General features: G+C 40.0%; 1 protein-coding gene and 1 pseudogene across 4 annotated transcripts in view; both read right to left on the bottom strand.

Annotated features, from left to right (window-relative positions):
- Window positions 1-14630, bottom strand: part of LOC104611960 (methylmalonate-semialdehyde dehydrogenase [acylating], mitochondrial-like) — a 48233-nt gene that overhangs the window by 1383 nt on the left and 32220 nt on the right. For all 3 annotated transcript variants that reach the window (XM_010279261.3, XM_088890365.1, XM_010279262.3), the window contains 8 exons: window positions 3406-3456; window positions 3100-3251; window positions 2760-2850; window positions 2521-2601; window positions 830-907; window positions 425-460; window positions 297-340; window positions 121-199 (listed from right to left, as the gene is read on the bottom strand). In XM_010279261.3, the coding sequence (XP_010277563.1) occupies window positions 121-199; window positions 297-340; window positions 425-460; window positions 830-907; window positions 2521-2601; window positions 2760-2850; window positions 3100-3251; window positions 3406-3456 (612 nt within the window). The remainder of the gene's footprint in view (window positions 1-120; window positions 200-296; window positions 341-424; window positions 461-829; window positions 908-2520; window positions 2602-2759; window positions 2851-3099; window positions 3252-3405; window positions 3457-14630) is intronic.
- Window positions 3165-14311, bottom strand: LOC148803637 (large ribosomal subunit protein eL18x pseudogene; annotated as a pseudogene). Its single transcript, XR_016077690.1, has 3 exons — window positions 13523-14311; window positions 3406-3456; window positions 3165-3251 (listed from the first exon to the last, which is right to left on the bottom strand). The product of XR_016077690.1 is annotated as a large ribosomal subunit protein eL18x pseudogene (transcript).

Genomic DNA, 14630 nt, shown 5'->3' with positions numbered 1-14630 from the left:
AAGGGTTGTCACCTTATCATTCTACCAAATTTTTTATAACTAGCTTCAAGATATTGCCATGGTCCACTGAATTCAAACTATTCTTCAATCTTTTGTATTGAATCTATACAATTAGTGTACCTGGCCTGTTTCAATCTCATCCCGAAACTTCTTTGCGGCTGCACAAGATGTGGTAAATATAGAAGCTCCATTACAGTATCTGTAATATAAGAATAATGGAATTTTATAAAAAAAAATGTTATTTATAAGATTCTAACTTGATGAGAAATCAAGAGAAATGAGAACTGAGGAAGTACCTCTCTCCGTTAACAATGTCTATTGCCTCTTCTAGGCTGTCAGCCTGTATGCAAGTTGGAACCAGAGAAGCTTACTAAAGTATCTTCAGTTTTAGCAATTCTTAACAAAAGGAGAAGCAATAGCATACCTGCATACAAAGTAGGACTGGTCCAAGCATTTCCTCCTGTTCAAACACAACATGTATTTAAAAAATTTAAATCAAGTTACTGTTCAACTCTACACCAACTAATGTTCCAGCCAAGGTTCAAAATTTTGACACAATATGCCCTGTATGGGGCATATCGTATCATATCTTTGGCTGACTGAAACACCTTTTCTAAGGTTTTTCCAGAAACTTAGTTTTTTTAAATGTTAATTACCCTTAAACCAATCCCCCATGAAAATATCAGAGTAAAAAAGTAAGAAATAAGTGTTTTTTTTATAGTATCAAAACACCTGGTATGCATGTTCGTGTGTATTGATACTTTGGACCTTGGTTCCAGCCCATCAATTCCAAGTGCATGAAGAGAATCCAAGGGAAGAGAAAAGATACCTTGTAACACTCCATATCACTTGTAACATCACATAAGATGGTTGGACCGACAAAGTTTCCATTCTCATATCTCTGAACCTGTTTTACATCTAAAGAAATCAATAACTTCCATACGGAAAAAAAAAGACTCCAATAGTTGGTTAGCTACATTTATACTTTTCTAAATACCATAGTGAACTCAATTTACATAGAACATATCCAGTTTCTTGAGGCAACATGCAGTGAAGAAGCAAATATGAAGTTTTGAATGCTCAATAAAGCATGAGAAGTAAACTTGTTCTATGCCTCAAGTTAGATGTGGGGACCTAGTAAACATGTTACTTGCAACTCCAATCAGGACTAATGGCAAGTTATCCAATTGGCCTGATAAACACATAGGAGTGTGGACACATGCAAACAAAAACATTAACACAAAATAAAAAAAAACTAATAAGCCTGCACATAATATATATATATATATATATATATATATATATAGTAAACTTTTAATTTATAAAAACACAATTTCATTAATTAATATGGGCAAGTCGGGATGCCCAGCTTGGGCCAGCCCAGGCAGCCCTAAAGAACACTAATACACTGTAGAATCAGCCTGGCCAATAATCATCCTCATGTGCCAAATTTGGGCTGAAGTAGGCCCACATCCAACCAGCCCAGGCAGTACGACAAATACTACTCAAAGCTGTCATAGGCCCCATTACCCTTTAGAAATCTCCAAAAGAAATCTCATTATGTTTGGAGTCACATGGTTCCCACAAGAAATCTCATATTTTTTCTGTTCTCTTGGTAACTAGTGTTAGGATTTTGCAAACCAAGCAAGTAAATGGATATGTTGGCAAAAGTTGATTTGATGGGAGTGATTCTTCCCCATAAAGATAAGTAATTTTTTTGTCCAAATAGCCAATTTCTTGGATCAACTACCCAAAACAGGATTCCAAAAGGTAGAGGATTTGGAGTTGCCTCTTATAGGAAGACCCAAATACTTAATTGGTTAATCTACTAATGTCATCTAAATATCTTAGTGTATCTGCTGATGATTCTTTCTTCTAAATTCAAACCAGCAATGCAGCTCTTACCCAACTTGGTTTCTAAATTTTAGATACATTTAGAATACTTTAATAGGAAATGTAGGTTTCTCACTCCTTCCCCACTATTCTGCAAATTACATTTGTGTCACCATCATTTAGTCCTTCCCCACCCTTCATCCACTAATTAAACTCAATCCATCTACCATCATAATCAACAAATTCAGGACATCAGCAACAAGTGTAAAAAGAAAAATGGAGATAGAGGTCTCTTGCCTTAAGCTTTCTAGCAAGGAAGAAGCCTTTGACTACTGTGAGGGATGGTATTAGTTGAATTTGATAGCTGTTTTAGTGGCTGTGGTACCAATCATTTTGCTCCACACTATCCATAAATGCAAATGAGAGATTAAGTGATTGTGGACCATATGCATTTTATGGCTGATGTGGAGCAAAATGACTGGTCCCACAGCCAGTAAAACAGCTATTAAATTCAGCTACTCCTTACCAACAATGAGCAATGACACAACTGTAAACATCCTCTGAGTTATGATATAGGACTTTATTTTAATTCAATATCCATGAGAGCAAAAAGTAACACATAAATGTGGGATTTCAAGCAGAATCTTTTAACGATAACTAGAGTGTAAGGACTATATCAGCAAATACCACAATATTTCTACCATCAAGAACAAGTCTGGCACCACTTTCAATGTCACTCTGGATTAACCTGCATATGTGTTCCTTTGCCTGTGCACACAGAAAACATGTCAAGAAACAACATAAAAACAAACTGCACAAAATGCAACAAATTTCTAAAATACATTCTACACAAATTTTCAATCTTGTTTTTCCTCCCAACTATGAAAGTTCAGGTTAGTCCAAAACCCTCTGAGCTATTTGTACACCTGTTTGCTAATCACTGGCCCAAGATCTGCACCAGGTTCAGTTCCTGCATTTACTTTAAGAGCATTTGCACGTTCCACCAGTCCTGCCTCCCTTGAAAAGGGATATAAACTTGGTGTCAGTTCTTGATATAGAGATACTAATCAGGGAAAAAAGCACTTCATATATAGTGTGGCAAATTTGGTCCTAGCAACAAACAAAAAATATCTCAAATCATAAGAAGGTGAAGACAAGTGTAAGGCTCACACAGACCTCTAACTTCAACGAGGTTGAACCTTAGTGAACAGAAACAAAACCACCCAAAATAATACATAAAGTGGTTTAGGTTAAAAAACCATATACCATATTTTTGAGCCTCCAATAAAAACAGCTATGCTGAGTGTGATACACCTTTGTCCCGCAGCACCAAAACCAGCAGCAACTAGAGCATTCAAAGTGGCATCCACGCTGGCATCAGGCATGATAACTGCATAGTTTTTGGTTCCCATATTGGACTGAAGAGAAAAGCAATCTAATTAATTGATGTAGATTCCAACTAATGCGGATGCAAAGGAAAAAGTGCATAATCTTAGCCTTAGAAGAGAAATATTCCATGCCCATTACTACTATACAGAAAACACACATACACGGGAAAAGAAAAGTATTTACCTGAATTCGCTTCCCTCTAGCTGCTGCTCTCGCAATTATGTGCATGCCAGCCTATTAGAAACAGGGTAGGACAGTTACAACATTTTTTTTGAAAAATGTAAGGTAAATTTATTAGGAACATAGAGAAAGATACAAATAGGCCCCTGGAACCAGATTACATTACAGCTAAAAGAGATTTCTAGAATTCAGCTGGGCTCCAATCTCCCTAGTTTGGAAACCATTTACAGAAGCAGTCCAAGACACCACTTTTCCAAAGGAACTAGAAATGAGGCTGTCTATTCTTTTGGCCTTGTTCTAGAACACTGTTGTTTCTCTCCTCCCAGATGGTACTAATCACTGTTGCAGGAATTGCTTTCCAAACACTTTTGGCTAATTTGGAAAGCCTTAAACAGTCCTAGCACCACAATAGACCTGTTTTCAGGCCTGAGATATCAGAGAAGGAGAGGAAGAAGAGGAAGAGAGAAGAGAGAAGAACGTTTAGATTCAAAAACATGCTGCTGGCGGCTCCAGCTCTCTTTTGTTTTTATATTAGGGCGACCCAATTTAAAATAAAAGAGGGGAGAAATTACAAGAGTGCCCCTGCGGGGCTAAAGAACAAAAATATAAGATAAACTACTAGGAGAACTAACGGATTTCAATACTCCCCCTCAAGTTGGGACATAGATATCAATCATGCCCAACTTGTCACATAAATCATTGTGCCGCAAATGATATAACCCCTTGGTAAAGATGTCTACAAGTTGATCTGTGGAGCTGACATATGGAGAGCAAACTTCTCCATTTACAATTTTTTCCCTTATAAAATGCTTGTCAACCTCAATATATTTAGTTCTATCATGAAGTACTGGGTTGGCAGCAATGTTGATAGCAGATTTGTTATCACAATACAAGGATATGCGGCCATCAACAGGAAATCCCAACTCATCTAACAAGTTCTTTATCCACATAACTTCAGCCACTCCATGGGACATTGCTCTATATTCAGCTTTAGAACTAGACCTTGCCACAACATTCTGTTTCTTGCTTCTCCACGTGACTAGGTTTCCTCCCACAAAGATACAATACCAACTAGTAGACTTTCTGTCATCAACTAATCCGGCCCAGTCAACATCAGTATACACCTCAACCTTCAAGTGACCATTCTTCTGGAAAAGTAAACCAACCCTTGGGAACTTCTTTAGGTACTTGAGGATTCTATCGGCTACCTCTAAGTATGTAGTCTTAGAAGCATGCATTAATTGGCTAAGAACACCCACAACATAAGCAATATCCAACCGTGTCATAGACAAATATAATAGTTTGCCCACAAGTCTCTGGAATTGTTTCACATCCTTGATAGTCTCACCTTGACAATCACCCAATCTGTGGTTTGGATCAATGGGGGAGTCAGAAGGCTTGACTCCAAGTTTTCTTGTATCCTGTAATAAATCTAGGATATATTTTCTTTGAGAAATGAAGATCCCCCTTTTTGAACGGGCCACTTCAATTCCAAGAAAATACTTCAAGGGACCTAGATCTTTCACCTCAAATTGAGTGGCTAGGAACTCCTTTAGTCTCTGAATTTCCACCTTCTAGTCGCCTGTGATCACTATGTTGTCAACATACACTATCAAGGCTGCAATTTTTCCCTCTCCTTTTTTCACAAATAATGTATGATCAGTCTGGCACTGTTTATAACCAATCTGTTGAACGACTAGATGAAACTTGCTGAACCAAGCTCTCGGTGATTGTTTCAGTCCGTACAAGGACTTCTTTAACCTACACACCTTTTTTTCTTGGTCTTGAGCATAGAAACCAGGAAGTTGCACCATGTACACCTCCACTTCAAGGTCACCATTCAGGAAGGCATTTTTAATATCTAACTAGTGGAGATCCCGATCAAGGTTAGTAGCAAGAGAAAAAAGAACTCTGATGGAATTCATCTTAGCAACCGAAGAAAATGTCTCTACATAGTCTACTCTATACACCTAAGTAAACCCTTTCACCACCAACCGAGCTTTGTACCTTTCTACTGTACCATCAACCCTGTGCTTTACTGCAAAAACCCACTTGCACTCTACCGGCTCCTTTCCCACAGGAAGGTCCACTAATTCCCATGTACCATTTTTATGTAATGCATCCATTTCTTCTTTCATTGCATTTGTCCATTCAAGTACTAAAAGAGCTTCTGCCACATTTTTGGGGATAGGGACACTGTCAATGGAAGAGAGAAAAGCATGAAAAGAAGATGAGATGTTCTCATATGAGATAAAGTGGGAGATAAGATGTTTGGTGGTACAAGACCTAACTCCCTTCCTTTGTGCAATAGGGATGTCAAGGTCATTGGCAGAAGAAGAATCAATAGCATATAGGATTAGGAATGTCAACAGGAATAATAGTACCTAGTGGGACGGGACCTATCCTCGGTGAATCTGATGATGTTGGCGGTACAGTTTCAAGTTGCTCCATAGCTTTTGAACCTAACTAGCCCTTGTGGCGACGGAGGAAGACACAGAACGAAGGTGGGTCAAGTAGAGGAGGTAGCACTTGAAATTGTTTCTCCTCCACCCTATTCTCCCCCTAAGGAGAAACCGGATAGAAAGGATCACTCTCAAAGAATGGCACATCCATAGAAATATAGTATTTTCGATAAACAAGACTGAAACAACGATAACCCTTTTGAGAAGAAAGATAGCCCAAGAAGACACAAGGGAGAGCACGAGGGTCAAGCTTACCACGGGTAGGACACAAGTTTTGAACAAAGCAACGACAACCAAACACCCGAATGGGAATAGAGAAAAGGGGGGCTTTAGGGAATAGCAGCTGATGAGGGGCTTTGTACCCTAACACCCGAGATGGCATACGGTTGAGATAGGTAGCACATAATACAACATCCAACCAAAAACGTTTTGGAACACTCATATGGATGAGTAACCCACGAGCCACTTCAAGTAGATGGCGGTTTTTTCTTTCTGCAACACCATTTTGTTGAGGAGTTTTGGCACAAGAGCTACGGTGGATAGACCTACACAAAGCAAATAACTCCGTGAGATCACTATGGAAGTATTCTTTAGCATTGTCAAACTGGAAAATTTGGATCTCTATCTGAAATTGAGTGAATATCATGTGTTGGAAATCTTTTACAATTTTTGGTACTTCATCCCTGGATCGCATGGGGTACACCCATGTATGTCGAGAATAGTCATCAATAAAAGTAATGAAATATTTATAGCCAAGCTCAGATGGTAAAGTAACAAGGCCCCAACATCAGAATAAACAATATGGAAAAGAAAATCATATTTATTATTTCTTGAAGGAAAATGATTTCTACAATGGTTGCTCAATTGGCAAGTTTGACATTTTAACTCAGACACTGACACTAATTTAAATAAATCCAGAAATAAGACTTTTAGCGACTCAAAAGATAAATGACCCAAACAACTATGCCATAAATAAACCTAACTCATACTAGACTGACTCATAGATTCAATGGCTGTAAGACTAGCTTTGTTCTTCAGCATGTAGAGACCATCCACCATAAGACCTCTACCAATCATCTTCCCCGAGTCCAAATCCTGTACAACACAAGAAGGGAAAAAGGTCACTGAACAATTTAATGAATTTGTAATGCTACTGACAGAAAACAAGTTTATAAGTAATTTCGGGACATGTAATACATTATAAAGGGTAAGTCCAAAAGGAAGGGTTATGGCTCCTTGACCAGCTATGATGGGAAATGAACCATCAACTAATCTGACTTTGTCCCTACCAAATAAAAGTTGATAGGACTAAAAACAATTTGACTTACCCATCATATGGTTTGAGGCGCCAGAGTCAATTACCCAAGGGGAGTCAGGTGAATGGGAAGACACATGGAAGGCTGTGGCAGGATTACCATTACCTGAAGTAGATGCAAAAAAAGTTGAGGCAAGAGGAGCAGAATCCATCTGACGGATTGCTCTCCCATACAGATCCAAGTGGTCACAGGAAGAATTAATGATATCTTCCCAGGGATTGGCAACGGATGGGAGGTCCTGGTGAATAGCAGTAGAAGACAGAGGCTCCTGAGAGGCCAAGTTTGCTGTATTAAACTTTTATGACTCTGCTATCCCGACTTCTTATTCTGATCTGATTTCTTACTCAGCTCTTGGGCCCACTTTGGCTTTCCATGGAGGTCCCAACAAGTATCTTGGGTATGCCTGGCCTTCTGGCAATAAGTACACCACAACTTATCCTTATCATCCACTCTCTTTTGGGAATCACCCTTCTTAAAGGAATTATTGCTTCCTGCACCTATACTCCCTTTAGCCACTAAGGCAATCTACTCACCCTCAGATCTATTCATCACACTACGCCTACTCTCTTCGGACTGTACTAGAGCATACACATCTTGCACTAAAGGAAGATCTTTACTTCCTAGTATCTGAACTCTAAGGGACTCATACATGGGGTTCAGCCCCAAGAGGAAGGCAAAGACCCGTTGTTGGGAAACCAAAGCCTTGTAAGCTTTAGCATCAACATCACACTTCCAATTAATGTTCTGATAGTGATCTGGTTCCTTCCAAATTGAGGTCAAATCTGAATAGTAGGCTGAGAGGGTCCTCTCCCCCTACTTATAAGTAGATGAGGCAGCTTGCAATTGGTATATTTTGGCATAGTGGCGTTGCTCTGAATAGGTAGATTTTGCCTGCTCCCAAATCTCAATAGCTGTTTCAGCCCACATGAAAGTTTTATTGACCGGAGGCAACATAGACAGTAACAGCCATGACATCACCATGTTGTTTTCCTGATCCCACCTATCATGTTCCACCCCCTGAGACTTTGGTTCTTTAGTTTTACCATTAATATAGCCTACCTTCCCCCTGACTGTTATGTATAGTTTGATTCCTATTGACCATTCTAGGTAGCTAAGACCATCAAATGGTATCACAGCCATGGGAAAACTCATGTCAAATCCCCCACTTACTCCACCTTGACTGGAGGACCCACTAGACAGAATAGAATCTTCAGAAGACATATTATAAGATTTAGCTTTCCAGATCAGGTCTGTTCAAAGAAGGTTACAGTTCAGCCACAATTCCTTAACAATTCCGTTCAGATTAGTTACAGTTCAGCCACTGTTCAATTTCAGTTCAGACAGTTCAGTCAAAGTTCAAACTATAATTCAGTTCAGTCCCAGTTCAGTCACAGTTCAATCCCCAGTTCAGTCAAAGTTCAAACCCTAATTCAGTTCAACCATAGTTCAGTCAAGGTTCAGCCACAGTTACAGTTCAGTCCCCAATTCTGCAGTTAGGCTGACTTTGTATGTACTCTTTTCATCACTTTTCTTGGATACACAGCTACTGGAAATGTTTCCAAGGAAGGTAGCCGACCACTGTCTTATAGTTACAGGTCATTTTGACCTACACCGCCAAGTTGACTGGGTAAAAAAAATCAGGATCACACATCCAAAGTTGAAGGAAACTTAGCAGTTTCAGGTCATCTATACCTCCAAAAAACCCATTTACCTGGGTAACAAGAGAGGATCACTCGATCCACAGAAGATAGATTTATCTTCACAGCATCAGATTTTTTCCTTCCTTTTAAGGGTTTCTTGGCACACGACCAAGGAAGAAGAAGAGAAGACAAGCAGAAACCGCTTCAGATCAGTCCGATCTGCTTCTTGATCAGATTCGATCCACAGCAAGAAGTGTCAAAAAAGGAAACCTTATCTTTCTGATCTCAGAAGGCCTGCTCTGATACAATGTTTTCAGGCCTGAGATATCAGAGAAGGAGAAGAAGAGAGGAGGGAGGAAGAAGAGGAAGAGAGAAGAGAGAAGAACGTTTAGATTCAAAAACATGCTGCTGTCAGCTCCGGCTCTCTTTTGTTTTTATATTAGGGCGACTCAACTTAAAATAAAAAAAGGGGAGAAATTACAAGAGTGCCCCTGTGACACTAAAGAACAAAAATATAAGATAAACTACTAGGAAAACTAATGGATTTCAACAAGACCCAACACAGATTTTGGCATGACCTAGGGCACTCCTACTGAGGAAAAGTAGTGATTCCATAAAGACATTAAAACAGAACAGTGGAGGAACAAGTGATTGTTATCCTTTTCCTGATGACCACATAACATACAACTCAGGTCTTGAATCTGCACTCCTCTCCTCAGCAGGCTTTTCTTGGTGAGACACCTATCCAGGGCAGCAGCCCAAACAAGGGCATTTACTTTGGTAGGAGCAGTCGCATTCCAAATAATAGCAGCTGGAAAAACAGGTCTGTTATCTCCTTCTGGTCCAACTGAAAGCAAGTCTATTGTTATCCTGTTCAGATGGACAAGATCCACCAAGATCACTCAATTTTTATTGGAGGGTTGCAAAAAAGTGTTGTGACCATGTGGACTAATTGGAACCAAATCACCTAGGAACACACTCCAAGGTGATATAGTTTTAAATTTGATTATTAGCATGTTCATGACTTATTAGAAGGTCACAAGAAAGTGTTATAACCACATGACTTATTAGAGTTTTGGGCAGGAGAACTCAAAATCTGTTCCTCTTCCTGTTTCTGTGGTGCCTCCATCGGTTCAGCCAGCACCTGCACCATCAGTTCAGCTACCACCTGCACCATCAGTTCAGCCAGCATTGGTTCAGCCAGCACCTGCACCTCTAGTTTCATTACCTGAGCCACTACGGGCAGCCTCACAGCAATATCAGCGCCGACAGATGATGGTTGACTCCACACATCCTCGACCCACACCACTCTCTGTTAGTCCTTCTAAAACTCCAGATTCGGCAGATACAGTTTCAGGTATTCCTCTTGAGCCTGTTATGTTTTCTGATGATAATGTTTCTGTCCCTAACACCACTGTTGCAACTGATCCCACTGACCTTGATCTTCCCATTGCACTTCGTATGGGGAAGAGAAAGTGTACAGCCCACTGCATTTCACACCATCTTTCCTACAGTGCCTTATCACCCTCCTACCGTGCTTTTCTTTCTTCCCTGGATTCTGTGTCTATACCCAGGAATGTTACTGAGGCTCTCTCCAAACCTGAGTGGAAAACAGCCATGCAAGATGAGATGGATGCTTTGGTCAAAAACCAAACTTGGGAAATAGTTGATCTTCCCCCAGACAAGGAGACAATCTGATGTCGATGGGTATTCACAATGAAGTATAAGGCCGATGGCAAGATAGAGAGGTACAAGGCAAGGTTGGTAGCAAAAGGGTATACTCAGACCTATGGTGTTCATTATCTGGAAACCTTTGCACCAGTAGCTAAGATGAGTTCAGTTCATATTCTTTTATCTCTAGCAGCCACCTATTCATGGCCCTTGTTCCAGCTTGATGTCAAAAATGCTTTCCTCAATGATGACTTACAGGAGGAGGTATATATGGGCATTCCAGCAGGCTTTTATGAAAATGTTGGTAAAGGAAAGGTGTGCAGACTCAGAAAATCTCTGTATGGACTAAAACAGTCACCTAGGGCTTGGTTTGACAGGTTTAGAGGGGCACTCATCCGTTTTGGATACACACAGACACAGTCTGATCACACCCTCTTTGTGAAGAGGAGAGATGCTTTGGTGTCAATTCTGATTGTGTATGTGGATGATATAGTGGTGACAAGAAATGATCTAGAGGAGATTGATGATCTCAAAAAATCATTGTAGCAAGAATTTGAGATCAAAGATCTTGGTGAGCTCAAATACTTCTTAGGGATTGAAGTTGCAAGATCCAAGCATGGGATCTTCATTTCACAGAGAAAGTATGTACTTGACCTACTACGAGAGACTGGGAAGCTGGGGACCAAACCAGCAGACACTCCTATTGATCCAAATCACAGAATTAATGGTGTGGATGGTGAATTGGTAAAGGATGTGGGGAGATATCAAAGAATGGTGGGCCGACTGCTGTATCTGTGTATGACACGACCAAATATTTCTTATGCCGTCAGTGTTGTGAGTCAGTACATGCATGCACCTCGGGTTCAACACTAGGAAGCTATTGAGTGAATACTTGCATATCTGAAAAAACACCCTGGCAGAGGTATTCTTTTCTCAAATCATGAGAATCTGAAGCTAGAATCCTATACAGATGCAGACTGGGCAAGATGCCTAGATGACAGGAGGTCTACATCAGGAGTGTGCACCTTTGTACATGGAAACTTGATCTCCTGGAAGAGTAAGAAGCAAGCGGCTGTGGCAAGGTCAAGTGCAGAGGCTGAGTATAGATCCATGGCTCATGGTGTCTCAGAACTTCTTTGGGTTAGATCTCTTTTGAGTGAGATTGGGATGAAAGCAAAAAAACCTATGATGTTATACTGTGACAATCAGGCTGCAATCAATATTGCCCACAATCCAATTCAGCATGATAGGACAAAACACATTGAAGTTGATAGACACTTTATAAGAGAAAGGGTAACAACCGGAGAAGTTTGTTTGCCTTATGTCTCTTCAGATTTGCAGTTGGCTGATGTTCTCACTAAAGGGGTGGCAAGGAACAAGCTCGAACATGATCTACACAAGTTGGGAATGTGTGACATTTACTCCCAACTTGAGGGGGAGTGTTGAAGATTAATTAGTTTTATGATGTTTTTCTGAGTAGATGTTTATGTTAGTTGTTAGATAGGAGGTGGAGACCACAGTAGTTATGTGAGTCCAAATTTTATTATGTTTTTTTGAGTGTTATATATGTTGTTTTATGTTTTTCCGCCCTATAAGGGCATAGTTGTCTTTGTACTGTTCTATTATTTTAGTATAAATAATAAGTGAAGGGGGCGGCCAGAATGATTGCTCTCTTTTCTTTCAACTTCTCTTCTTCTCTTCTTCTCCTTCTCTCTTCCTTCTCTCTTCAAGAAACTACTTTCTTTCATATTTTTTAATTCAGCAGATTTCTACTATTGTCATAGTAAGGTAGTAAACCTTAGAGGTAGTCTTTGTTTTTTCATAGAGTGGGTTATTTTTTGTATCATTTGGGGTAGGAAAAAGGCATGCATTCATTCGGTGATTTGATTTTTCTTCTGGCTGTTACTTTGTTAGTATGTCCATGGTTTACTGTAGGGTTGCAAGAAAGTGTTGTGACCATATGAACTCATCAAAACCAAATCACTCAAGCATGCATTCATTCACTGATTTGGTTTTTTGTTAGCATGTCCATGTTTTACTATAGTCTTTGTTAGCATGTTTGTGTTTCATTGCAGAGTTGCATGAAAGTGTTGTGGTTGTGTGAACTCATCGTTCAACATGTTAGGCTAGTATTTCTAAATTGTTATAGCAAGGTAGTAAAACCTAGAGGCAATCTCTATATTGTCATATGTTAGTGGATTGTTAGTATGTAATTTGGGATAGAAGCAAGATGAACTCACTAGATAAATTTGGTTTTCCATTTGATTAATATCACGTGTGTGTTTTATTAGAGGGTCAGTGTTATGACTGTGAACACATCAAAATCAAATCACCCAATCAACATGTATAGTGTGCAGACACTATACATGTTGATTGCACATTGATTTCCATTCCTCCTCGACACAGCCATTTACTCCTTTTCTCATTTTTATAGCACCACCATCCAGCCTCCTCTTCCTTCTGCAACCACCCATTAACTAACTTTGAATCCCCCTCAGTTACTAGCTTCAGGATATTCAGCTCTCTAGTGGTCTAGCCCTTTGCAGACCTTCCGACACAGCCATTATTTCAGCCCTCAAAGAATCTCCAACACCAATCAAACCTAAGTAGATAGCAATGATTCTTCCTTCCTCATTTCTAAAGATGTACCCTATGCCTAAAGGACCTGGATTTCCTTCACTACTATCAAAATTCAACTTAATAAAACCACATGGAGGGGACCAAGTTGGTCTTACCACACAACCTTACTAGGAGTTGAGTCAGAAACTACCGTCCAATTCCTCACCAAATCATTTGCATGGACTCCCTCAAAAAGATCAAGAGATTTCACTCAGTGGATCACTCTAATTGTAATGACTTCAATTAGGGTCCTCCTATTTCTCTCTCTCTCTTCCTTTCTTTTTTCATGTAATGATTACTACCATTCATTTTAGAATTGCCAAGGCTCAAATTATCCAGCATTTAACAAGATAGAAAGGAAAAATAAAGCATAGATACCTAGATGGCTAGATGTCCAACAAAAATTGCTTACCAAAATGTAAAGATGTCTAACAAAAATTGAGCCAGAACAATACATGACAAACACCTCCGGAGAAAGCATGACGAATGACTCAGACCCTAAATCCCCTCTTTTTTCTTCTCCCTCTAGCCCTCTCAAGTTTCCTCCCCTTGGACCATACATAGGGTTTGGTATGGCTGTGTGGCACACCTAGAGCCTTGCCAAAGTGTTTCACTGCTTCACAAGCATTATTAGGACCTCTAAGAAGAATCATGTTCTGCCCAAGTGGAGCCCTGAGAGCCAAGTGGTCAAATGTCAAGCATTCTCCTCCTGCCTTCAAAATTCTAGTTCTTGTTGTCTCTGTAAACCTCAGAGCCATGACCTTCAATGCCGGCACGTCATAAACCCCGAGTATCATCGATAACCATTACAACAAGAACCGCAATCTTATCCTCCTTTCCCTCCATGTAGTGAATCAATCGAGAAAGGGACATTGGAGCTTTGTTGACCCTGCTCATGAACAGTCTCTTCAGAATCACCGCATTGAAGTTGCTTCCGGCCCTCCGTACCAAAACCCTATACAGCTTGATGAGCAACTTGAGATAAAGACCATTGGGTTTTGGGGCAGTTCTCTTGGTCTTCTTACTTTTGCCTCCTGCAACTAAGTTGATACTCATTGCTGCCTCTGCTTCTCCTACTCCAACTCTTGCTGCCTGCTGCTCTTCTTACCTGCCGCAAGTGCTGATGGTTGAGAGAGAGGCTACCCCTACTTATCTCTTTATCAAGAAAAATCCTTTGATTTGAAGGAGGCACGAGATGCTACCTCCCCAAAGGGATGAGTAGTACAGACCCAAACACTGCAAAATTATAAATTAGCCCAATACAAAGAAACCCAAAAAACCCCGTGTTTAGCCAAAAAGTCTGCTAATGCATTAGCTGATCTACTGACCCATTGGAAATTGACTGTCATGTTTCTTGTAAGCCATTTTACTATCCTCAGAAGATCTCTGTAACCCCAAGTGACAGTGTCTAGATTCTACAACCAACTATCACCTTGGAATCTCCTTCAACTACCAAATTTTCCATTCCATGTTGGCTTGAAATCTGTAAGCCCCTGTAAAACTGCTAGTATTTCAGCCCT

Source organism: Nelumbo nucifera, chromosome 1 (genome assembly GCF_055504915.1).
Source record: "Nelumbo nucifera cultivar China Antique chromosome 1, China Antique-T2T, whole genome shotgun sequence".
NCBI lineage: Eukaryota > Viridiplantae > Streptophyta > Magnoliopsida > Proteales > Nelumbonaceae > Nelumbo > Nelumbo nucifera.
Note: the sequence above shows the minus strand (reverse complement) of the source record. Positions and strands in the feature narration are given on the sequence as shown.